Here is a 24,932-nt window from a genome sequence, read left to right as displayed (position 1 = left end):
AGTGCCGTAGCTGTGCTGCTGTACTGTAAATGTACAGATCTTTGAAGTAGAGCAAAGTCCTGGGCTCATTAAGGCTGACAGATAACACCTGGCCAGTAGATCAGAAGATGAAAGGGCAAATGGCCCCACATTTTTGGGCATGGGGCCATCTTTCCATGTGTCTGTACTCTGGATCCCTGACTGGGGCCTCTGAGTGTTATGGTAATAGAAGTTATTATAATTTTTATATCGCCCAAGGAATCCCCACACAGGTAATATTTTTGGTCTTGATTTAATGTTGGGGACCCCAGACTTGGTCCCTCTCGATTACCCTCAAGAGCTGAGCTTAGGGCATGATCTTACTGTCCCTGCAATCCATTCTGCACTTGGTCCCCATGGAACTGACTCAATGGCCTGAGTAGGTCAGCCTAATATATAACTGCGTTAGGTGCTGTTTGGGGCTTATGTACCCTTATGGTCAAATAAACAGAGTTGAAGAGTTGGCTAGAAGAAATATTTTTTTTTCATACCATTCAATTTTTTCATTTAGAAACATCAATATCAAAGAACCAAGAATAAAAAAACCAGCAACCTATATGTGTAAGACTGAATGCTGCCTGACTCAGACTGTACAATCCCATTGAAGTCAGTGGAGTTGTACAAGATGTACGTCAGAGCACAATGTGATTTAGTTTTTGATGACAAAAGTGGGTCAAGATCAAGCAAGGTGAGACACGGAAATCAAACTGAGGCCAACAATTTTATTTTGAAAGTTTAAAAGCTCATTTTTAAATTGAAAGTTGGAGCTATTTTGACAATTTCATAAGAAATATAATGAAATAAATATATAAGGCATCAGTTCAGTCTTTTAAAATAACTGTTTCATATTTCTCATTCACAAGTAATGGGCTGTGTTTCTGTTAATGAAGCTTAATTTGTCACATAACACATGAAATCATTTCAATTTTCACAGGACTTTTCAGCATTCTTTTGTTTTGCTTCCCATACACAAAGAGAAACTTTGTACTCTCAGTTCAATGACACTACAAACACCCAAAAAAGTAAGACAAAATTAAGATATCCATGTGAAAGTGTCGGGAGTGTGTCTCTTTCCTTTAGCAAACTACTTCCACTCGGCCAGCATACAGCAGGGATCTCAGACACAGTACACAGAAAACAAAGATTAAATACCAGTATACGGTTATTACCAGCTGCAATGATTTTAGAAGTTTTCCAGGGTTTCTATTGAAGAGAATCAGAGAAATGTTAGGCTGGAAGGGATCTCAAGAGGTCATCACGTACAGCCCCTTCTGCTGAGGCTGGACCTGGTCAATAGAGACTATACCTGAAAGGCTGTCCTTGTTTACAGACAGCCCCCCAACCTGAAGCAAATACTCACCAGCAACCACACAACAAAACCACTAACCCAGGAACCTATCCTTGCAACAAAGCCCGTTGCCAACTGCGCCCACATATCTATTCAGGAGACACTATCATAGGGCCTAACCACATCAGCTAAACTATCAGAGGCTCGTTCACCTGCACATCTACCAATGTGATATATGCCATCATGTGCCAGCAATGCCCCTCTGCCATGTACATTGGTCAAACCGGACAGTCTCTACGCAAAAGAATAAATGGACACAAATCAGACATCAAGAATTATAACATTCATAAACCAGTTGGAGAACACTTCAATCTCTCTGGTCACTCGATTACAGACCTAAAAGTGGCAATTCTTCAACAAAAAACCTTCAAAAACAGACTCCAATCAGAGACTGCTGAATTGGAATTAATTTGCAAACTGGATACAATTAACTTAGGCTTGAATAGAGACTGGGAGTGGATGAGTCATTACACAAAGTAAAACTATTTCCCTACGTTTATTCCACCTCCTGCACCCACCCCCCCGTTCCTCAGATGTTCTTGTCAACTGCTGGAAATGGCCCACCTTGATTATCACTACAAAAGGTTTTCTCTCCCCCCCATGCTCCTGCTGCTAATAGCTCATCTTAAGTGATCACTCTCCTTACAGTGTGTATGGTAACACCCATTTTTTCATGTTCTCTGTGTATATAAATCTCCTCACTGTATTTTCCACTGAATGCATCCGATGAAGTGAGCTGTAGCTCATGAAAGCTTATGCTCAAATAAATTGGTTAGTCTCTAAGGTGCCACAAGTACTCCTTTTCTTTATACCTGAAAGGTGTTTGTCCAACCTCTTTCTTAAAAACCTCCAGTGATGGAGATTCCACCCTTGGAACCCTATTCCAAATCTTAACTACTCAAAAGTTAGAATGTTTTTCCTAATATCTAACCTAAATCTCTCTTGCTACAGATTAAGCCCATTACTTCTTGTCCTACCCTCAGTGGACATGGAGAACAGTTGATCGCAGTCCTCTTTATAGAAGCCCTTAACATATTTGAAGACTGTTACCAGGTCCTCCCTCCTCAGTCTTCTTTTCTCAAGAGTAAACATGCCCATTTTTTTAAATCTTTCCTCATAGGCCAGGTTTTCTAAACCTTTTATTATTTTTGTTGCTCTCCTCTTGACTCTCTCTAATTAATTCACATCTTTCCTAAATTGTGGCACCCAGAATTGGACCACAATACTCCAGCTAAAGCCTCACAAGTGGTGAGTAGAGTGGGCCTGTTACATCCCGTGTCTTATATAAAACTCTGCTGTTCATGCACCGCAGAATATTAGCTTTTTTTGCAACTGCATCACTTTGTTGACTCATTCAGTTTATGATCCACTGTAATCTCCAGTTCCTTTTAAGCAGTACTACTGCTTAATTAGTTATTCCCCATTTTGTGGTTGTGCATTTGATTTTTCCTTCCTAAGTGTAGGACTTTACACTTGTCTTTATTGAATTTCATTTTGTTGAATTTAGACCAATGCACTAATTTGTCAAGGTTGTTTTGAATTCTCACCCTCAGTCTTCCAAAGTGCTTGCAGCTACTCCCAGCTTGATGTCATGTGTAAATTTTATTCACATGCTCGTCGCTTCATTATCCAAACTGTTAATGAAAATATTGATAAGTACTGGACACAGGATTGACCCCTATGGGACCCCAGTAGATATGCCCTCCCCGTCTGACCGCAAATCATTGATAATTACTTTTCTTAGTACAATTTTTCAATCACTTTTGCACACACCTTACAGTGATTTCATCTAGATCACATTTCCGTAGTTTGCCTTTGAGAATGTAATGTAGGATGGTATCAAAAGCCTTACTGAAATCAAGATATGTCATGTCTGCTGCTTCCCCACATCCACTAGGCCAGTAACCTTGTCAAAGAAGAAAGTTAAGTTGGTTTGGCAAGAATTGTTCTTGACAATCCAATACTGGCTATTCTTTATAAAGCTATTATCCTCAAGGTGCTCACAGTTTGTTTGTTTTTAATAATTTGTTCCAGTGTCTTTCCAAGTATCAGTGTAGGCTGTCTGGTCTATAATTCACCAGATGCTCTTTGTTCCCCATTTTAAAGATAGGTACTATATTTGCCATTCTCGAGTGCTCTGGGACCTCACCTGTCCTCCATAAGTTCTCAAAGACAACTGCCAATGGTTCTGATATTGGTTCAGGTAGTTCCATAAGTACTCTAGGATGAATTCTTAGTAAAAGCACAGCATTCTTTCTTTTGAAGATTTCCTGGTACCATAAACTAACATGTAGGGATATTTCTTTGAATTGAAGTATGACTGTACAACTGAAAAGAGCCATTAGAACAAATTCCCTTTAAAACATCCCACACCAATAACCACTGGAATTTAGATTGAGATGGTGATGTTTTTAATTTAGTGGGTGGGTGGGCTGTTGCTTCATTTACAGGAGCTTTTTCTCTTTCTTATAGTACAGCTCAGTCCTCTTATTTGTACAATTCACAAAAGAGATGTTTTCTTTTCAGGTCTCTTCTACTATATTTGAATTGCTTCTGAGATTTCTTTAACATGCTTTCAGTTGTCCCTTAAAATCGTTTGAGTTTGTCGTCAGTTTTACGGCAGTATTTTCTTTGTATCCTCAAATGCCAAGTGACAAAACCACATGAAATATCGTAAAATAATCCTACTATTCTATATTGTATTGTGCAAGCTCTGTGATTTTACACAGGAGTATTATGATACTTCCATTGGAGAGTGCAGAACAGATTAAATTTTTGGAAATAATTTTAAGAGTAATCTCACTCCATAATTTTCAAAAGAACTAAGTGCTAGTCCTAGCTACCATGGCTTTTAAATCCATTGAGTCCCTGTTTAGTGTACTATGTGCATTTGTACATAAGATCTGCTCTCTCTAAGTTCCATGATAGCGAAGTACATGTAAGTAGTGGAATTTGTTAGCAGCTGCTTGATATAAACTAGAATACTTACTGCTTTTCAGTTTTTCAATCAGGGCAAAATTAAATGCTTATTTTTAACTTATGATTTAATGAGTCAAATGAAATGGTTTCCTTATTTATCATTAGCAGCCTGCTGTTTTTACATGTAGAAACTAGATGATATGGTTTACTTATCTTTTAAAAATGAATAACAAATTGGTTCAGTTTTTGTTTATATGCAAGTGACAACCCAACTAGCAACTGCAGTAAGTTACAGCTCTTCCTTGAGTAGTTTTGTTACGATTATGTGCCCTGCCTCGCCTTTGATCAGTGATTTTCAGTAGCAGTGCCCGTTTATCCTGCACATGCACTCTCCACATCCTCATGGCCCATACTGAAGATATATAGGTTAGGTCAGGAGAATCACCCTCAACCACCTATAGCCTGAAATCGTGAATCAAGCATGCCCACTTCAAATTTTCAGAGTATAGTTTAGCTTAGTTTAGTTGCGATAGATGGAGTTTGTTGTTGGTGTTTTCCTTTTGATTGTTCTTCTCTGTTTAAGAGGGTTATTCTGGGCTTTTACTCTCTGGGGTAAGCTGGGATCCTCAGGATTTAAACATTGTCTTTCCTGCTGGGAGGCTGTTCCAGTGAGTGAAGGACATTCTTGCCGTCTCCGAAGTTTGTGAGACATGCATATAGCACCTAAGTGTAAGATCTGTTCCTCCTTCAAGAGCAGATCTTGTAAAACTAGGGAGATAAGGTTCTTGATGATGGAGCAAGCCATATGACCAGCTTCTGACCCAGGCTCCGAAAACCCTCCTGTACCATGGCCACTGAGCACATTTAGTGTCCTTTCTACCTCTGGCTCCCAGTCACTGAGCGCCTCAAGGAACTCTGTACTTAGTATTTTATTTACTTCAGAGCCTTGGTCACCAAAAGCCTTGGGGGATGTGGCTTCATCTGTGCCTCTGGTTCTGAGAGCCCCACAAAAGTGGACAGGTACTGGAAAGAAGGTACAGGAGCCTCGGTCACCAACTCCAAAGAAAGCTCCAGAAACCTCAGGTCCAAGGAAGTACTATTGAGGGTCCAAGTCATTCTGGAACTGGGAAGCCATTTAAAGCTACTTCTATGAGCCGTGTTTCTACAAAGTGAGATTTGGTACCGAGGACCACTTCTACTTTGAGTTCTCATGCCCATAAAAGCATGCACTATACCTCAAAGAGAACTACACCATGCATACCTAAGTATCTATGTCAGTACCCCAGACTTCTATATTGGAGTCTGATTCTGGTTGGAAGCATTCGGTGCCCATAGCTTCAAAGCATTCCACACAGGTACCTGTGTCAGTACCAAAGTCAGAGTCCACAGAATCACATTCAACTCCTGTCTGTGCACCATTGGTATAGGAGGAATTTAGTATTCAAAAAATCTTGTGCTGAAGGAGCTGAGAGTCTCCATTATTTACTGGTACTCAAACACCTTTCTGCACCAAGGACTTCTGAGTCACCACCTCCACGTTTTTCATTCAGACCCACTACTTCATCGATTTCAACCATCCAGGGTGAATAGTGATCACCTCCCCTGGAATATGTTGAGGAAGACTCCTCAGACTCACAGATTTTGGTTCAGGGATTTCTTGTCTATGTTGTGGGAGATCACCCTCATACGTATTCTGGGAGAATGTAGGGAAGACAACCTCATTTTCTGTCTATATGGTATGACCAGCAGTGGATGCCACCTCCTTTTCTGGGTGAGCCCCCCAGTAGCCTTTTGGGACTTCTGGGCCATATAGTGTCAGCAATTTCTAAGGGCCCCCAGTCATTGTTGCAGGGATCATAGGCAGAGCCATTCTCCTCATACTTCACTCCCACCTCACCTACAAGAACCAGTGGAGGAGCACTTTGAGGAGTAAGAGGGAAGAACGGAAAAGGATGCAGCTCCTCACACAGATATTTCTCCATCATTGTCAGATGAGGCTGTAATGCCTCGACCACCTTCCATAATAGACAACTTTAGAGAATTCCAGGAGCTGATGAAGGGCATCAGTGATATGCTTCAGATTCCTCTGGAGGAGGTCCAGGATGGTCATCATTAGCTCCTGAGATTTTACATACTTCAGCTTCTGCACACGTGGCCCTTCCTGTAAATGAAGCTTTACCAGAGCCTGCTGAAACTATCTGGAAGACTCCAGCTGTGGTACCTCCAACTTGTAAATGTGCCGACAAAAAACATGATGTTCTGGCCAAGGAATCTGAGATTTTTTTTTTAACACGTGACACCAAATTCTCTGGTTGTAGAAGTGGTTAATAAACACAGTAGATGCATAACACAACATCTGCCCCTTACAGCAAAAGACCAAAAGCAACTTGATCACTTTGGTCACAAGAGTCACTGTTCTGCAATGATGCAATTCAGAATAGCAAACAAGTGCTTATATACGAATACGATGATCTAAATTAGAATAAATTCAACATCTTCATTGAACTTTTGCCAAAGGAGTGCTGTCAACAATAAGGTCATCAAAAATGAAGGGCAAATCTTAGCAAGGATATCTGTGCAGGCCTCCTTAGATGAAGCCAATACTGCAGCCTAGTCCACTTCCACTATGGCAATGATGCAGAAAGCATCCTGACTCTAGTTGTCCAGCTTCCCTAGGGAGGTGCAGAATACTCTGATGATCCCAATTGTTTTGGGATTCGGACCACTTTCTTCATATTTTGAAGTATTTGAGGCCCCTGTTTAAATGCCTCAGGATTTATACACCTATTTTATGCAAATAAAAGAATTTAGCAGGTCTCAAACAGCATAGAGATCTCACCTAGCTCATTCCTCTAGTTTCTGTAGACCAACTAAACTATCATCTAAGAGACCACAATATTAAAAAAAAGAAAAAAAAAAAGGAAGTCAGCTTCTGTAACGACTACTTCATCTCAGCCATCCACGTCATCTAAATGCTAGTTTTGATGACTTGGTCAAGAGTCCAAACCATCCACTCTCCAGGAATCTATTGCTGCACCATTCTACTTTCCTTCCCCTTCTTTGGATACCATCTTTCCCATTTCCAACCTGAATGTGAGAGAATAACATCTGATAAATGGGTTTTGACAGTCATAACATCTGGTTATTCCATCCATTTCACTTCCATCCCTCCTTGCCACCCCCCTCATCCTTCTTCAGGAACCCATCTCATGATCAGTTGCTGACACAGGAAGTTGCCTCTCTTCTACACTTAGGAGTCATAGAACCAGTTCCAGCCCAGTACAGGGGTAGGGTTTCTATTCCAAGTACTTTCTGTTCCCAAAAAAAGAATGGGGAATGGAGACCAATATTAGATCTTAGTCATCTAAACAATTATGTGGAACAGCAGAAATTCAGGATGGTGACTCTTGCAGCTATGTTTCCCTTTCTGGATTCCAGGGTTTGTTTGCACATCTCAACCTTCAGGATGCATATTTTCATGTTGTGATTCACTCCTCTCATAAAGTTTCTTCATTTTATAGTCGACCATTCTAGTATTGTGTGCTCCCTTTTGGCCTCTTCTCTGCCCCAAGGGTATTCTCAAAGATCACGGCAGTTGTAGCTGCCCACCTAGGTCAACTAGGGATAATCGTCTTCTCTTATCTCAACAACTGGCTACTTAGGAGTCAATCTTACTAAGAGGTCCTATTGGCAATACAAATTACAAGGTCTTTGTTCCACAGTTTAGCTATTTGACTCCATCTTGAAAAGTCAGCTTTGACACCAGTACACCAGATAGATTTGATAGGAGTTTCACTGGATCGTGTGACAGATTCATGCCCCTAAACAATTCAATTTCAAGGATTCAGATAAGTCCTCAAACCTTAGCAAGAAATTGTCTCCAACTATTCCGTCCTATGGCAGCTTGTACCTTCATAACCCAACATGACAGGTTACATCTTCAGTGCTGCTTCAGTTACAGCTTCAATTTATCAACCAAGAATCCCAATCTGGACTAGCAACTTTCCCTGTCAGGTTCTGGACTCACTCAACTGGTGAAAGACCTCTCCAAGGTTTGTGTGGTAGTCCCTTTCATTATGGCTCCTCCTACCATCATTATAATTTTGAACACATACCTATTAGGATGCACTGCACATCTAGGGTCACACACTATCTAGGACAAATGATCTCCACAAGAGCTTTATCTTCACAGCAGTCTTTTAGAACTGAGATCAGTCCAAAATGCTTGCATTCATTTCCTCCCACTGGTCAGAGCCAAGTCCATCAAGGTCATGAGAGACAATGTGGCCGGCATGTGTTGCATCAATTGCCAGGGCAGCACTTGCTCCTTCTTGCTTTGTGCTAAGGCAATAAAATTCTCTGTAATTGGTCTATAGCCAACCAGATCTTCATCTGTACTTGCTACCTCCTTGTAACATGGCCAACTACCTCAGCAGACATTTCTAATAGAATTTCAAATGTGAGTTGGACTCATGGATCTTCAGCAACATATTTCAATCATAGGGGTTTCCCAAAGTGGACCTCTTTGCCACTGCCATCAACACACAGTGCATTTATTTCTCAAGATGGGACACTCAATTATTGGGGGATGCCTCCTTATTTTATGGACAAATGGTCTTCTTTACACACATCCACCAATTCCATTACTCTTGAAAGTATGAGATCAAGCTGGACAAAGCCAAGGTCATTTTAATTGCACCAACTTGGTTGAGACAAGTTTATATCCCTACCTCATGTGAATTGTTCTCATCCACCAATGAAACTTCCAGTCATTTGCCATTTGTTGCTTCAGCATGCCAGACAGACACTTCACCCTAATCTGGAAGTTCTGCAAATTGATGATTGACACTTCCTGTTCAATAGAGGTTGCGTTGAACAGCAAAGGGTCTGAGACATACTCATCTTCCGAAGTGAAGGAGATATCAACTTTGGTGTACCAGTTGACAGATTTCTCCTGTTCATTCTTCTCTTCCCACCATCCTAAACTATCTGCTGAAATTAAAAAAAAAATTCAGGTCTGCTATCAGGTTCACTTGGCAGCCATAACAGCCTTTCCTGATCTTATTGATGGCTTTTCTGTTTTTACTCCCCCCCCCCCCACAATATCAAGATTACTCTGAGGATTGATCATCTTTTCCCACAGATTAGAGAACCTATTCCAATATGGGATTTGAATCTTATTCTTAGTTGCCTTATGAAACATCCTTTTGAGCCATTAGATGCATGTGAATTGCAGCATCTGTTTATGAAAACTGCTTTCTTGGTAGCCATCACAGTGTTCTTCAAGGACAAGGTCTCATTATGACCACACTCTAAGTTTCTACCTAAAGTAGCTTCTCAATTTCATATTAACCAGACCATTCATCTGTGTTTAGCGCCCTCCTCCCCAACCGCATAAGATAAGCAGGAAGCTGTCTTCCATACCCTGATTATCAGAAGGGCGCTAGTCACTACGTGAACAGAACCAAACTATTCACACTGAAGTCAATGGGAGTTAAGGACACTTGTCCCTAGAGTTTTACAAATAAGAGATGATGAACCAGGTATTTTATAAGATGTCTGAGCAACACAATCTCATGTACGACTACACCCTTCTAACTCCAAGCCATTGGCCTGGCTTATTGCTAACACTCCTTGTATTTAAATTTCATAGTTTCCAAGCATTTAAGAAGCCAGTTGTGTTGCTTTCTTATTGGAAAGAATGTAGAAATAAAAGCAAGATACATTCCACAATGCAGTTGCAAAATAGTTTCTACTTTCTCCCAACACATATTCCAAATACATCCTACATTAACATAAAGCATTCAGTTACACAAATTCCAGAATATATACCAAATGTTTGTTTTTGAATTTGGAAAGTCTGTGACATCTGTGCTGCAATGTGAAATATGCTTGTTTTCCAAATGTGTATGCAATATAGAATCTGGTATTATGTTGCTTGTTGTCATGAGTGATGTCTCCTTTGAAGTGGTGTGTGTTATGTGAAACTTTGGTTTTAGTTCAGCACAATGGAGAAATATCTACAGTAGGCATTATGGAATCTGTGTTGTGTGTCCATTGAGAAGTAATATTGGGCATATTTTGTACTTTTTTTTCCAGAACGTTGAATTGGTGCAGAATTATTTTGAACATGTTTTGGAGAGTTTCTTTTGCTTACATATTGCAACGTTATAGTAATTGTACAATTTTGTTGCACAATTTGCTACATATATGTTTAAATAATAAGTAAATAACAGCATTGTCCATCATGTCTTCTTGGTATAAGTATGTGAAGTTTGAAACTGTGTGAAGTTGCTAATTTATAACACTCTTGTGAAGTGCTGAGGGTGCTTGACATCCACTGAAGTCAGTGCCAGTTGAAAATGCTCAGCGCCACACAGGATTTGACCCCAGATTTATTTTGTTATGAGTAAGAAAAAGTGAATCAGGCATTACTTCATAAGTTGTCTGACCAAAACATTAACTAGGTAGTTTAGTTATTGGCCAGGCTGCAGTGACCTTCAATGGGCTAATGGGTGTGCTTGTGTGGGGCTATATAGCTGCACGGGGGGCTACAGTTTGCTTAAACTGTCTGGAAAAAATGATGATGTTGATTTACTTTTTGAAGAATTTACTGACATGCCCACTATAGTGATCCTTGATAAGCTCCTGCCCGTGGAAACACCTTTAATGTTCTCTTCCCCTGTCTCCTATTGAGATCCCCAGTGCTCTCATACTCCCCTTATGTAAGAGATGTCATCCATTTTTACAAATGCCATAGATAACCCCTGCCCTCTCTTTATGGATCCCGGTGAACTCCCACATCTTTCCTGTTTTCCTGCAACCCACTGTAAATATCCCAGTGCACTCCTTTACTCTCTCATAAGAAGCCTCTGCTGTACTTCTGCTTCTCAGAATCTTTCCAGTGAGTTTTATTTGATTTTTAGGAATTCCATTAATTGTGAAATGGGCTGCAACACCATCCACTTTAAAGATACCTTGACATCTCTCATTCCTTTCAGAGACCTTTGTTGCTCCTGTAAATACTCAATATGATCTTTTTAAAAGCAAACCAAATATGCTACAAAACTTTCCATTTATAGATTCAAATGCATTCCTGCACCCTCCCATGGAAATTCTTCATGCTTTTCTCCATGCTATCTTTATAGAGATTGCAAGGCATCTGCCCCTTCTAGAGATTCCCTCCAGAGACTTTCTGATGCACTCCAATTTCCCTTAGAGGTTCCTCTATCCTATCCTGTTTTGCTGCCTTGTAGATCCTCCTGGATTTGCCCATTGTTTCCTCCAGCTGCTAGCAACAGGATGTTTGTCACCAATCAGAAGATTTAGCCACTCAGTATATAAATAACTTAACAAAGGTTCTGCTCTGCTTTACTATGACTGAGCAGAACTAATAATAAAACATGCACCATCTGTTTTTTTTAAATCATAAACAGCAGTCTTCTAAAATAAACCATTTAGCGTTATATTATTTCAAGAACAACCAAATCTACTAGCTATGTGTTATTCAAATAACAAACTGTTTGAACATGGTTCAAATTCAGCCTCATCTATAATGTATAACTTCTATTCTAGGTTGTTGCTTTATTTATTTATTATGTATTTGTGTATCCAATATTTATATTTTACGGAGCCTATGTGGAGTAGCATCTGGGCACCTTAGTTTTTCTGTAGTCTCAAAATCAAACCTCATTATTTTGCTACAGAAAAGCTTCAGAAGGACAGGTTTTCAAAAGTCCTGAGCAGCCACATCCCCAGTAGACGCCAATGGGAGATAGAGGTCTCCAGCAACTCTGAAAATCAAGCCCAAGGAACTTCCACATGAGTTAATTAAAATCCTCTTGGAACAAGTGAGCCTGTACTCTGGCTCTGATTGGGCTTGATACAAGAATTACTAGGTGAAAATACTGGGCCTGTGTTATGCAGCAGATCAGGCTAGATGATCCTTATGGTCCCTTCTGGCCTTAAAATCTACAAGCCACTTGAAAGAAAGAACAAGTTACACAGGTGAAGGTCATCTAGTGAAATAGGATGTGAAGTGAGTTTTACATCAAGAAACTACAGCAGATGTGTCCCACTTTATCTTGGTGCATTTAGATCTGTGCTATTGTCTTCCACTTCAGAAGTTCAGTTTGGAAAAAAAAGGAAACAAAAAAATTTCTTCCAGCTTGGAAATCTTCACTAGATTTTTATTCAAAGTACAAGAATTCTTCCAATTCTGCTTCTGTCAAGGGCTTATAGATTGAAACCTTTGTTTCCTAGTTCGTCAGAGTATATTTTCTATTCCGTCATTCAATACTTTGTTCTTAGGAAGCTATCACCACTTGCCACATTCCTGCCTCTTTCCCCCTCTGTAAAAGTCTCTGGAACTGTCCAGAGACTCTGGGGAGGGGGCAAGAGAGGCCTTGAAGCACCTGCCCCCTATCCTCAGCAAACATAACACATGACCAGAATGACCCTCCTTCTCGGAGAAGCTGTGGCAACCTTCAAGGAGGGTGTATGTGTGGGTATGATGGTGCTCTCTGTTGCTAACTGAAGACAAGAAATTGATGAGGCCTTGCACTTGTACTGCCCCAACTTATTTAAATCTTATTATGAATATTCCAAATCCCCCCCCCCCCTTGTAGATTAAAATGAATAAAACAGCTTGGGCCTGAGTCTCCACTCCATCTGAGATAGGAGCTATGGGGACGTTGTTGTGGCTCTGTGATTCAGAGCATCTCAGCCCTGAAGCGAGATGTTTGTGCTTTGGGGCAGCCGTAACTTATGCCTACAAGGATTTGTGCAGCAGAGTTCATTTTTGTCAGGCTGTCTCCCACCTACATCATCTCGCCCCCTCTCCCCTTACGTTGTGACGGGGCATCTGGAGCAGCAGGTGACAGAGCCACTTCTACCACTCAAGAGTTAACTGGTACAGGAAGAACTCTCTACTGCCTTTCTCCTGGCACAGTGCACCACGTAAGCAACACAAAATGGCCTTAAAGTTGCCTCAGCAGACCTGAGAATCCAGCCCATGAAGGTTTAAACCAGCTGTTAGAGAAAACTGAATGGCTGCATTGTATGTAGGATTCTGTGGTTTGGATGTTAATTTGAGTTTGTAGTTAAATTAAATAGATTCCAGTTATATAAATGTCTTGCTTTCAGTTATAGGTATTGGCATCTAAATTCATTAACTAGTATATTTAATTAAATTTAGGGTTGTTTTTTAAAATGTCTTCTGCTTAACAATTAATGCTGATTGTCTGCTCAGATATATCTGCAGTCCCTTTAGTTTGTGGGCATTTAACTAAGACCTATATTCTGAAACAACAACAGATAGTTGCAAAGAACATAAATGCACACTAAAGTGTACAGACACATAGTGTCACAGGGTGATTTTACAGATTTAATTTTTAAAGCCAAGATAGCATAACTGATTCAATAAACTGAACATTCTTTCTTGTTCTTCTTCTCCTTGCATTGACTAGTCCAGATTGAGATGGCATTGCAGAAATTGTGCAGCATTTCCATATTTCTGAAGAATTTTTTTCATGCTTTTAGGCTTTTGATACAGTGACCTACTTCTGAGACAATAAAATAAAATCTATTGAATACATAGATGCACTGGACCAAACTCTATCATGGCTTATATCTTGAACTATCCCAGTGAAGTCTGGGGAAAAGGTGGCTCAGAATTCTAAAACGTCCAGGAGAAGTTGTGACAAAGTATGTGTCATAAGTATTTGTCACCAATCTGGGGAGACCAAATCTTATGAATTTTGACAAAAATATCAAGACCAGCTCCTTTGTTTCCCTTGTTTTCTTTCTCATGAAGATAAAGAGACAACCTGTTGGAAGCTGGAATATGCATGCCAAGGAGAATGATGATGTGATACACTGTGATTCCTGAACAAAGACTAATCTAATCTCAAGAGATCATCCTCTCTTGAAATATTTTAGTCCCTTTCACATTTCAGTTCTGGGCTTCTCTTGAATAGTGTCTTCAGACTGTGCCAAACCTTGTGAAATGCTGATTTGTATAACGTGGACACTTGTCTACTAGGGCACAGAGCTGAGACCAATCTCGTTTCATGTAAGTCACGCACTTGGCTATAAATAGGGTACAACATTTCTCAGAAATTAAAGATAGTTGTGTGTGTGTGTGTGTGTATTCACTAAAACAGCAAGCTGCATTATATTCATTAAATTTGTTCACTCGTATCCCCTGGAAAACTGGTACTGTTATTAACATCCACGAGGCTGATTTTTGACAATGACAGTGGCTCAACTAGTGCACTATCAGTTGGGGTTGCAGACCATTCAGATATCATGAACTGCAGTGTAAGTTCCTCTAGCCATAGTAAACATGCCGTGCAAGGGTTTGTGAAGTAGGCAAGGGGATCCAGTGTGCAATGTCTGGAAAGATAACCACTTGCATTAGCTTGCTGCATCAAAACACCAAAGGGATGGCTGTCTGGTGCGCTTGCCCTGAAAACATCTTTTGTGTTCAGTAATAAGAAATAGGGATGGAGACAAAGACAATTATGACCGTAGCAGATTTTCATAATGGAAAATAAAAAGAGCTTAATAGTAAAATGGCAACATGTTTTGCATTATCAATTGTTGCTGTGGTCTTTAAAAATTTCTGGGAAATAAGTGTATAGATATTCTCCCACAATTGCCTGTAATATTCTACTCAACTAAATGTTATAACAAAATATTGAATATTGATTTTCTCCTTTCTAAATTTTTAAGATCCGGACTTTAAGGACCTGGGAGTTTTGAAACCATTGCCAGGTTGGTATGCTAGATATTTCATAAAACTTGGAGGCCTTTGCCTTCTGCTGTAGAAAATATTTTTTGCTTGCTGTTCAGGTTTCATTTTTGTGGTATTTTGTTATTCAGTTTGTGAGTTTGAGATGGGAGGACCTGAAGGAATTGTGGAATCTGTGCAAATTGTGAAGGAAGGAAAAGCTTCTGATATGGAGGCAGTTGACTGTAAATGGTACATCCGAGCACCACCACGATCCAAGGTCAGTCCTGCATCTACTCACTGATTTGGCACTTAATTTAAGAATACAAATATGGTGTATTTTTTTTTGTACACACGAGTTTTGCTTAGCAATTTTGCAGTGTTGAACTTTTAAACTATTATTTTTCTTCAGTGTTGGAATGTGATATATCACCTTGCTGTCACAGTAACCTTCATTTGCTATAAATAACAATGTGGGCAGCATAATGGGTAATTTTCTCCAACACATCTTTGCTCTGAGCTTCAAAGAATCAGCAAATCTTGTTAACTGTGAGGTGATGTATCCCTTTATTTTCCATATTTTACTCCCCATCTTTATGTTGACACTAAGATCATGTGTCCAGTATATGAAATGTTTAAAAAACATTGCCAAATCCAATAGTATCATCTTCTGTTTGTCATCCTGGAAATTAGTGAAAACAGAGCCACGGTAAATTCATATATCTTTAATCTGGGCCCTATACTTCTGAGAGTGTCCCACTGATGAATAGACTCCCCATTCTTATTTTTCCTCCGTAGTTGTCAAAGTTTTTGTCATTGTTTCTTCAATAGAGTATAGCAAAGGGATATTTCCCCTTAATCTAATCGTTCCCTTCTTTGGTTTTATTATAGTGTCTCATTTGTCCAGGGCCAGCTCAGTAAAGTTGGGCAAATTTTTTCAGATAAATCGTTTTTTCACCCAGTTTGAGATCAACAAAAATATTCAGAAATTTAGATTGAATTCAACTGATAGTTTTGATGACTTTTTTTCAGTCAAAATGTTTCATTTTAATGTTTTTGAAATGAAACATCTTGACTTTTAGTTTCAAGCCAATGTTTCATTTTGAAATTTAGCTAGTTTTATTTTTAAAAAATGATTAAAATGAAACAAAATAGTAATAAAAATTTCAGTTAGGGTTTGACCAGAAACATTTTTTTTTTTTTGGTTTTATATTTCAGCCACCAAGTGAAAAATACATTATTTTTGCAGCTTTACTCCGCAATGAACACTTGGATTAATTACAGATGGATAGCACACCATTTCTCCTCTCTTCCGGAGTGGAATAACTTTGCGCTCCTCACCTATTTCCACACACATTTTCTAAAGGCAGCGCAGCAGTTGATGTTCAAAAAATGTTTTTTTACCAGTGACGTGAGGGCACTACCCCCTCGGCAGAACTGCCTCAGAGTCCAGGCTTTGCAAACTAGAGTCTGTGTGCACACCAACTTTAGAAAGCTGGGTGATAAATCATTTTGTGTGTTATTACAGAGCAGAATGAACAGAATGTGCCTATCTTTTATAACATTTTGGCATTCAGTACCCAAAAGGAAAAGGTGCCTGAGAGTTACATAACATGAGATGACAGATTTGTGGCAGCATTTCTCTATTCAGTGAAAGTTTGAAGGAAATGTGGAATGTTGTGTGGCAAAGGATAGAACAGGATTATTGCAAATACCTACTTTAAGCTCCTATTTATTAGATTACTTTCATATAATTGCAATATAAATACAGGCTTTCCACTAAATAGACGGGATTCCCATTCTCTGCTAGAATAAAGAGCTATGACCGATGTTGAATGTGTAGACTGAAAACGATTATTGCACCATACTGCAAAATTAGTTATTGATAGGTGTATCAGCAAAAAAACCAACATTTATGCTTCCCTAATTCTGGGCTGCTTCTGGAGCTGGCATAGCCTGCAGAATAAGTTAGGGCAGCGCCCAGTGCTGCTCTGATTTATAACAGCTTTGCACAGATGTCTTTGTTCTGTTCCACAGTTTGGAATAGCCAGAATGCAAAGTGTGCCAGCCACGCACCCCTCCTCATCCTTGATATGTTCCTATTCCAGGAGCTGCACAGGAGGGTGGCATAGGCCTACCTACACCACCTAGGCACCAGGGGAATTAGCTGCAGCAGGGGTCCAGGTGAACAGGATTTTGAAGTCAGATCTAGAGCGAAAGGAGCTTTTCTTTCACACACATTATTCTTGGCAGTTGAACAAATCCTTTCTTTATTATGTGCTTTGTTTTGGTGCCTTATAAAGAACTGATTTTTTGCACACAAGTATTAAGGCAGTTATTCTGGGAAGTGGTTTGAAGCTTTTCCTAACCTGCCTCATCAATCACATTGTCAGCTCAAACTTTTGGTGAATGATTAAAAAAGAAGAACTCATCAAAAGTGATTCACAATGAAGAGATTATAATCTGACTGTTTTACTGAAGTTATATATTATTCACAGTTTACAATCTTTCTTTTCCTTTAATATAGTCAGTCAGAGCTTTTCGTTAATTTCAAAGCTAAATAAAAAATAGTACAATTTAACCAGCATTTCGTTTTTCATTATTATGATAAAAATACAAACCTGAAAGGTGACGAGACAATTATTTAAACCACAATGAGATCGGGGATATAAATTATATATGCCACAGCTACAGTGAAGCTTTATCATTTTTGTTGGTAATAGCATTGGCATTTGCAGCGGCATCTCAAAGCTCTGTAAAAACGAATGCTCTAAAACTGTGCTGGTCCTTTGCTCCCCACCCCCCCAGTATAATGTGGAATTGGTGGTTTGAAGAAAAGGGTTTCACTGAAATTTTCTGACATAAATGTGGAAAAAGAAGATACCGTGGTTATGTTTCTACTTTATAGTATATGGTATAGTTAAATAAGAAAGACCTCCTAATACTGAATATGGTCATGTGCAAGTGCTTACTTCAAATGCTAGCAACTCAGTTATTCCACATTGAAATCAGTGGCAAAACTCCCAAAGACCTGAATGGGGGCTAGAACAGGCCTTACATTTATTTTAAAGGACTCAGTTAACTTTTGTGTGAAAGTCTCTTATGTACTGGCATTACAAATAGCACTTAACATCAGAATAAATGAGATTAGAAAAAATGCTCTCATTTTAAGTTGGATCACTTTAAGCCTGACCCAAAGTTCAGTAAACTTGGGTTTTCGATCATGAGCATTGTGAATTAGACAGCACAGTCAGTTTTACTCTTTCTTCCAGCATAATCAGTTTGTTAGTCAGCTTCCACTATTTGTGTGGGTGTTTCACACATCATCAGGTTAGAGAAATATAGGAATATATAATGATAAAACTACAAAAATTAGCAGAGGCATGAAGGAGCAGGTGGTATAGTACCTGAGATTACTTTTAGCTCTTTTTTTTTTTTTTAGCTGACCAGATACCAAGTTGTCAGAGTCCTTTTCATTGTGATTCAATTTTTAGTAATGCACTGAATTAGGTCTTTGATCTCGTGAAGCATTGTGGGACTGATCCAAACCCAACTGAAGTCAAATGAAAGGCACTGATTGATTTCAATACGCTTTGGATCAAGGCTTGGTTTCCTTATGTGACGTTCTGAATGCACTCAACTCCTGTGATGATCACTGAGAGTTGTGAGTACATGGAAACTGACAGGATCAGGTCTTCCTTGGCTTGAATGTACAAATCTACATTTTGGTTCTGGAGCAGCTCTCTTTCTTTTGCACGCTTGACACACAGGTTTACGCTAATTATTTGAATCCAATGCATCAATGCTGAGTTCTGACAAATCTATATTTACTATACCAAACTGTGTGAAAATAGAATTGGGACTAGGAAACAAATATATTTTATTTATGAACTTCAGACTGTTGGCTTGTTTGCAAACAATGGGGAGGTGAAAATCCACATTATCATCCTGTTTGTTCCTTGTCTGCTCTCATATTAACCTACTTTCAGAAATAGGCTACTGTTTTATAAGGTTAAAGGGTGGTAGACCACCGGAGGTCTTCAAAACAGAAGCCTGCAGAAATAAAGAGGAATGTGTGAAGTGAATGACGATAGTGAATGGATGAATAAATTGCACCGAGTGTTAACAATATAGTGTGAGCATGGTATTAAGTAAAAGTGATGAAAATTGCCCCGGATTTATTTTGTCAGGAATGAAAGCTGTTACCCCTAAACTAGTCTTACTATTATTATTCAGCTTTTAGAATAATGCATTTGTGTGTTTTTTGGAATGGGAGAGTAGTTGGCATGAAAGATTCAGCCATACTTTCAAATGCTCCTTCCTTGTGGAGAGTGCAGTTGGGGTATAAATATAGTAATTAACTTCAATGAAGTGGTGAAGGCCCTCTGGGGTTCCCTATCAGAGATCCACATGTGAGAGTAGATCCATACTCCACACTTTCTCGAGAACTGGTATATTGGTAAAACACTGGTTGCAGTCCCCAGGAGAGGATGTGGGTGACACTGCTTGTCACAAATGCCAGATCACGGTATGATGTTGGGGCTGACCTCAGAAAAAGCCATGTATTCCGCCATCCCCCTTTACCATAACTTGTAACCACAGTGCCCATCTAAGGAGCATAGGAAAGTAAGATAAACATTTATGTCTCCATCTAGCGCAGGATGTTATGCAGAGCTGCACTAGTGCAGGACGAGCACTGGGGGGCGGGGATTTGCTTCAATGTCTGTTGTGCTTCTCCTTGCGCACAGGGAATGAGCAATCTGCTCTATTCAGTAGAATGTGACAGACTGTACTCCACAGCATATGAGCCATCAGTACAGAAGTGGCATGACCCTGTCTTTCCCACCCACCCCTTTTTTCAGAGTCTTGCTTTGGCAGGGGCATATGCTTCCCCGAGCATATGGGCTGCTACTGTGAAGAGGCCCTGCACAATGATGCAAGGAAGAGGAAATATTCTAGTTTGCCTCTCCCTGCTCCATAGGAATGCCAGGAGACACTCACAATCTGGCCCTTTAAAAGAAAAGTAATTGCCTAGAATTCACAGTCATCTGCTGGTGGCCTGTACAGATCTGGGTGAGTGCTCGTTGGAGACTCTCTTGCTTGTTTCCAGCTCCTCCTACAGATATACCGAATCTTCCCAGCAAAGAGAAGCCTGGAGCTTGTAAAAGACTACTGGATACAAAGTAGTCTGTATCAGGGGCTAATGCTATTTAAGAAGTGGAGGAGAGGAATTAGGAGCTACTGTGAGGACTGGAATCTCCTATGGGACTAGAGAAACAAGCTGTCAGTAACAGAGGAACATCTGGGGTAGTTGGGGTGAGGGAGGAAGTAGGAGGAGAATGAAGAAGTTGAGGACCAGAGGGAGAAGAGGATGAGTGTTTGGGCAGCATTCATGTGCAGGAGAAGGTAGCCGGGGAAAGAGAGAGGAACAGAACAGATAGTAAGAGAGGTGACAGTAAAAGCAAAACACAGATTAACTTTTAAAAAATACACTTTTTATACATAAATGGTTCCTAATTTCTACTTTGCTATGTAAGTAATTGCTATAGATGCCCCAGGGATGAATTATATATACTCATGAGTGATAGCAGAGGTGGTCTCCAAGACAATGTGCCTTTAAAAAGGTCAGTACGGTGAGGAAAGTTTGACAACACACGAAAAAGAACAGTGTAATAATTCTTCTGTCAGCTTCAACTCTTAATTGTGTGTGTTACATGCTAAGTACAGTACTGTAGATAGAACTCAATGAAATAACATTTTGCAGACAGAAGAGTTTATGGATAAAAACAACATGTTCCACTTGTATAGATCAACACAACTTAAGTCTCTTCAACTTATGGTTTCTTATAAAATCCTCTAAACTGTTCAGGAGTAAAAATCACATTAGAGCAATTTGGTTGGAATATAACCCTCTCAGTCATGCTCATCAGTGTATGACTACTCCAGTACATCCACTGGGAAAGAGCTTGAGCTAGTAGCTAGAGAATGGGATTGGAGGTCAGGATTTCTGGCTCATAGTTCTGCTACTGATACACTGTTACTTTGGTCACTTACCTGCTCTGTGACCCGGTTTCCTCATTTGTAAAATGAGAATGTTAACATTCACAAGAGTGTTGTGGCTTTCAATTAATGTTTGTAAACCATCTTTAAAACCTGGGGTGAAACATACTATGTAAATAAAAAATAATGCACAATATTATTAAAATAAGGACTAGATGAACATAATGAAATCAAGCAACCCTATTTTCATGCTCTGGCTTGATTATCACAAATCCTATTCATAGCATTCTCTAAAGAGAGACTACTTGTCAGGGATAAAAAGTACCAATGGATTCAATGCTGTATCTAAAAATTTAATAGGTAATTTGGAAATATACACTGTGAAGTGGCAGGCTGTACAATAGTGCCCATTCATTCTAAGCAGTAGGAGTTTTGAAACATGAGTGTCATGACATCTAGATTCCTCCATATTGTCTGGGAGGAGTAGTGCTTATATACTTTCTCAAAGCCACAAAAATAGAGAGATTGTGCTCTTCCCCTTCTGTCTTTTCATAGGAAGAACTATTTGAAGTCAAGATTTTTTTGTGCAGAAAGTTCATTGGAGGGAGAAGTAATGCTGATTACTACGTCAGTTGGATGGGGTTTTATTTTTGTTTTTTGTTTCGAAGTAAAGATGCAGCTTTGGGATACATTCAATCATTGGGTTCAAATACATGTATAGATGTATAGATTGATTGATTTTTTTTCTCTGTAATTTAGCTTTCTTCAATATTTTCCTAAGGTGTGCTGCTTATCCTTTATGGTCTAATTGTATATCATGTGCCTGCCTAACCTCTGATTTACTCTCTGTAACACTGGTATGTTTGATTTTGCTTTAATTTATTAGGAAAGGCTCTCAAATCAGTAATATGGCTTCCTCTAATGGAGGTCATATAGATTTTAATTGAGAATAAGTTTTCCTTAAAATGAATAAACTGTTTTACTGGATTCTCTAGCCAGGATAATTATTTTAGTTACATTTGATAAGATGGCTTAAAATTTCAGAAAAAAAATATTTTTTTATTAAAGACTCATAGGGTTTTAGCTTAATTTCTCTGAAATACGGTTGGTTTCATCCCTGTTGACTTAATGATAAGGGCTTTGTTGATAAAGACCGAGATGGTGGCCAGACTGCTTGAGGAAACATGAAGAGATTAATGTTTGGGTTCTGAATGGCTTCTCGATTCTCACTTCCTGAGTCAGTGGAGCTTAGCTATGTCACAAGGATGACACACATTGACTGTCTGGAGGGAGCTGCAAGTATTTGCCTTATTATTCTTCTGGCTGGGTGAGTAATTGAGCAATATTGTGTCAGTACAGGAAGAAGTTTCTGACCTGTCATCAGGCTGGGTGATTAGAGGACACACTTGCTTCTCCAAAAAGGGATACATTTAGGAGTTTAAATTGGAAGCTCGGGGTCTCAGAATAGGGAAGAAAAGAAGCATTTGGACCTCCTTTGGACTAGACTTTAGAACAAGGCAAAATGTGATGAAGAATAAACAGTACTCAGTTAGTGTATTGATGAAAAAACAATAAAAGTGGCCTGTGTTTTGTCACCTCTAAAAGCAAAAAGATGGTGATCTGATTATAGTTCAAGTGTCTATTTGTCACCACAGGGAAAAGTGCTGTTTAATTGTTCTTGTTCCTGTTTTGGTTTATACAGTTCTTTTATTGTTGTTGTTCTTTTGTAGATCTATTTACGATTCTTGGACTATGAAATGCAGAATTCAAATGAATGCAAAAGGAATTTTGTGGCTGTCTATGATGGAAGTAGCTCAGTGGAGGATTTAAAAGCTAAATTTTGTAGCACTGTTGCTAATGATGTGATGCTGCGTACAGGTCTTGGGGTAATCCGCATGTGGGCAGATGAAGGCAGTCGAAACAGCCGATTCCAGATGCTCTTCACATCTTTCCAAGAACGTAAGACTCTAAGCACTCTATCTTTCAATATGTCAAATGATATCTCATAAACTGTTAATGACGCTTTCTTCATACAGAGTAAGAACTGAAAGAAGTTCCTTAACAAGCTATTAAAATCACAAGCCAGGTTTTTATTTCATATGTTACACTGTGTGATGATTTGTGAGACAGTGGTTAGACGACAGGACTGGGAAGCAGAAGGTCTGGATATCAGTTCTAACACTCAATTGTTCTATGGCCTCGAGCAAGTCTCTTAACCTCTGTCCACCTCAGTTTCCATTTATTTAAGGTGAGGGTGATCAAACTGAACAGAGGTTTCTGTGAGGCCTAATCACTGACTGTTTACAAAGTGCTTTGAGATATTAAGATGAAGGGCACTGGAGAACTGCAATATGATTATTTTATCACTAGATGATGTGTGTATATTAATAAGCAGGTACATCATTCCTGTTAAGTAAGGGATGATGGTTTAAATTCTTTTATTTAATTTTTTAGTAACCATAGAAGTTATCCAGAAACTTTACATGAAGTTATGGTTTATAAAAGATACAAAAACCTAAATTTGAATAATAATCATTTTTGGCAACCTCTTGTTTAATCTGTAGACTAAAAACAGCAACAACTCCTGCACTCAGAGTAAGAGGAAAATACAGTCAACACTGCCAGCTGCCAAAAATGATTAATTTAAACCAGTTGTGATAAAAGCATATGTTTTTGTTTAATGAAAATAACATGGTTGTTTTTTAGGAAAGGACTATATGTTTATTTATTTATGAACAATGATTATTGTTATATTTAAACATATAATCTTTAGTGCTATGCATCTTGCAACTGATGTACAGTACAGTGAAGTAAGTAATAAGTGTCCTGGGGAGGAAGGGGTAGGTAACACAAATATAGGCAATAGCAATAACTTGTAGGCAGATAGACAGAGTTCCACAAATAAAAAGATTTGGTTTACCAGAATGCCATCAGTGACTAGAATGTGTGCATAATCCCATCAGATATATTCTTCATCTGCATTCTGTATGTATGCTATGATGAAACAATGAGACTGTAGAGGTGCGCTTTTGTAATTCCTTAGTTTGACTCTGATTAAATATTCTTGACGCTCTACTGACCTGCAACTATGTTTGTCACAGTTCTCTCACATTGCAGTTTTAAGGGTAGTTTGTGTTTCTCTTGTCTATAAATCAAGCCCGTGTGTAAAATATAGGGAGAATCCTCTGTTGAGATTATACTGTTTTTTTGCTTTTTTTCCTTGTCTGGAGAAGTCTTGAATATTCAAAGTCTGATTGATTGGAAAAAAGAAAAAAAAATCTGTCTCTGTTACCTTAGAAACCGAGAAATAGGCATTGAGGATTCACTGCCTCTAAAGACCCAAAGAGTAATGCATACGATCATCAACTTATGACCAAGATTTGAGCAAATATATGTTTACAAGGCTTTGAAATTCAAAATTCAATCATATCCATGGAAAACTATTTTTTAAAATGTGTATTCCATGAAACCTGGAAACAGTTCTGTAAACGTTATTCAGCCAAACCCCCTCCACCCCGCCCAAACCAAAACATACCCAACAACAGCTGGTGAATAGCCGCTTTATAATAAACATCATGTGTTAAACCATATTCTGGCAGGACAGATGAAAATTTTTCCATGTCACATTAACTGGTTAATTTCCTCTAAACTGTCACTGACATGTTAAAATCTTAGCACACATTAAAGGCTAAATTCTGCCATCAGAAGCATCTACCACATCAGTTGTCCAGAGATGATTATGGACATAGAAGATTATTGCTGTGTGTCTGAGTTCAAAGTTAAAGCAGATATATGAGGACATGGCTACACTTGCAGATGTAGAGTGCTTTGATTAAGCCAGCCTTTGGAGAGCTCAGTAGGGAAAGCGCTGCAGTCTGTCCACACTGACAGGAACAAGCGCACTGGCGTGGCCAC

The 24,932-nt window shown here is 39.1% G+C and overlaps 1 protein-coding gene across 16 annotated transcripts in view; it reads left to right on the top strand.

The window, feature by feature from the left end:
* Positions 1-24,932, top strand: part of NETO1 (neuropilin and tolloid like 1) — an 86,191-nt gene that overhangs the window by 41,665 nt on the left and 19,594 nt on the right. For all 16 annotated transcript variants that reach the window (XR_013635326.1, XR_013635325.1, XR_013635327.1 and 13 more), the window contains exons 5-7: positions 15,020-15,061; positions 15,170-15,297; positions 22,748-22,976. Coding sequence is in view for 13 of the 16 variants with exons in the window: in XM_073331753.2 (XP_073187854.1) it covers positions 15,020-15,061; positions 15,170-15,297; positions 22,748-22,976 (399 nt within the window). In the remaining 3 variants the exon portion in view is untranslated. The remainder of the gene's footprint in view (positions 1-15,019; positions 15,062-15,169; positions 15,298-22,747; positions 22,977-24,932) is intronic.

This window comes from Lepidochelys kempii, chromosome 2, assembly GCF_965140285.1.
Source record: "Lepidochelys kempii isolate rLepKem1 chromosome 2, rLepKem1.hap1, whole genome shotgun sequence".
In the NCBI taxonomy this organism is placed as follows: Eukaryota; Metazoa; Chordata; order Testudines; family Cheloniidae; genus Lepidochelys; species Lepidochelys kempii.
The sequence above is the reverse complement of the archived record's forward strand: the minus strand, read 5'-3'. Positions and strand labels throughout refer to the sequence as shown.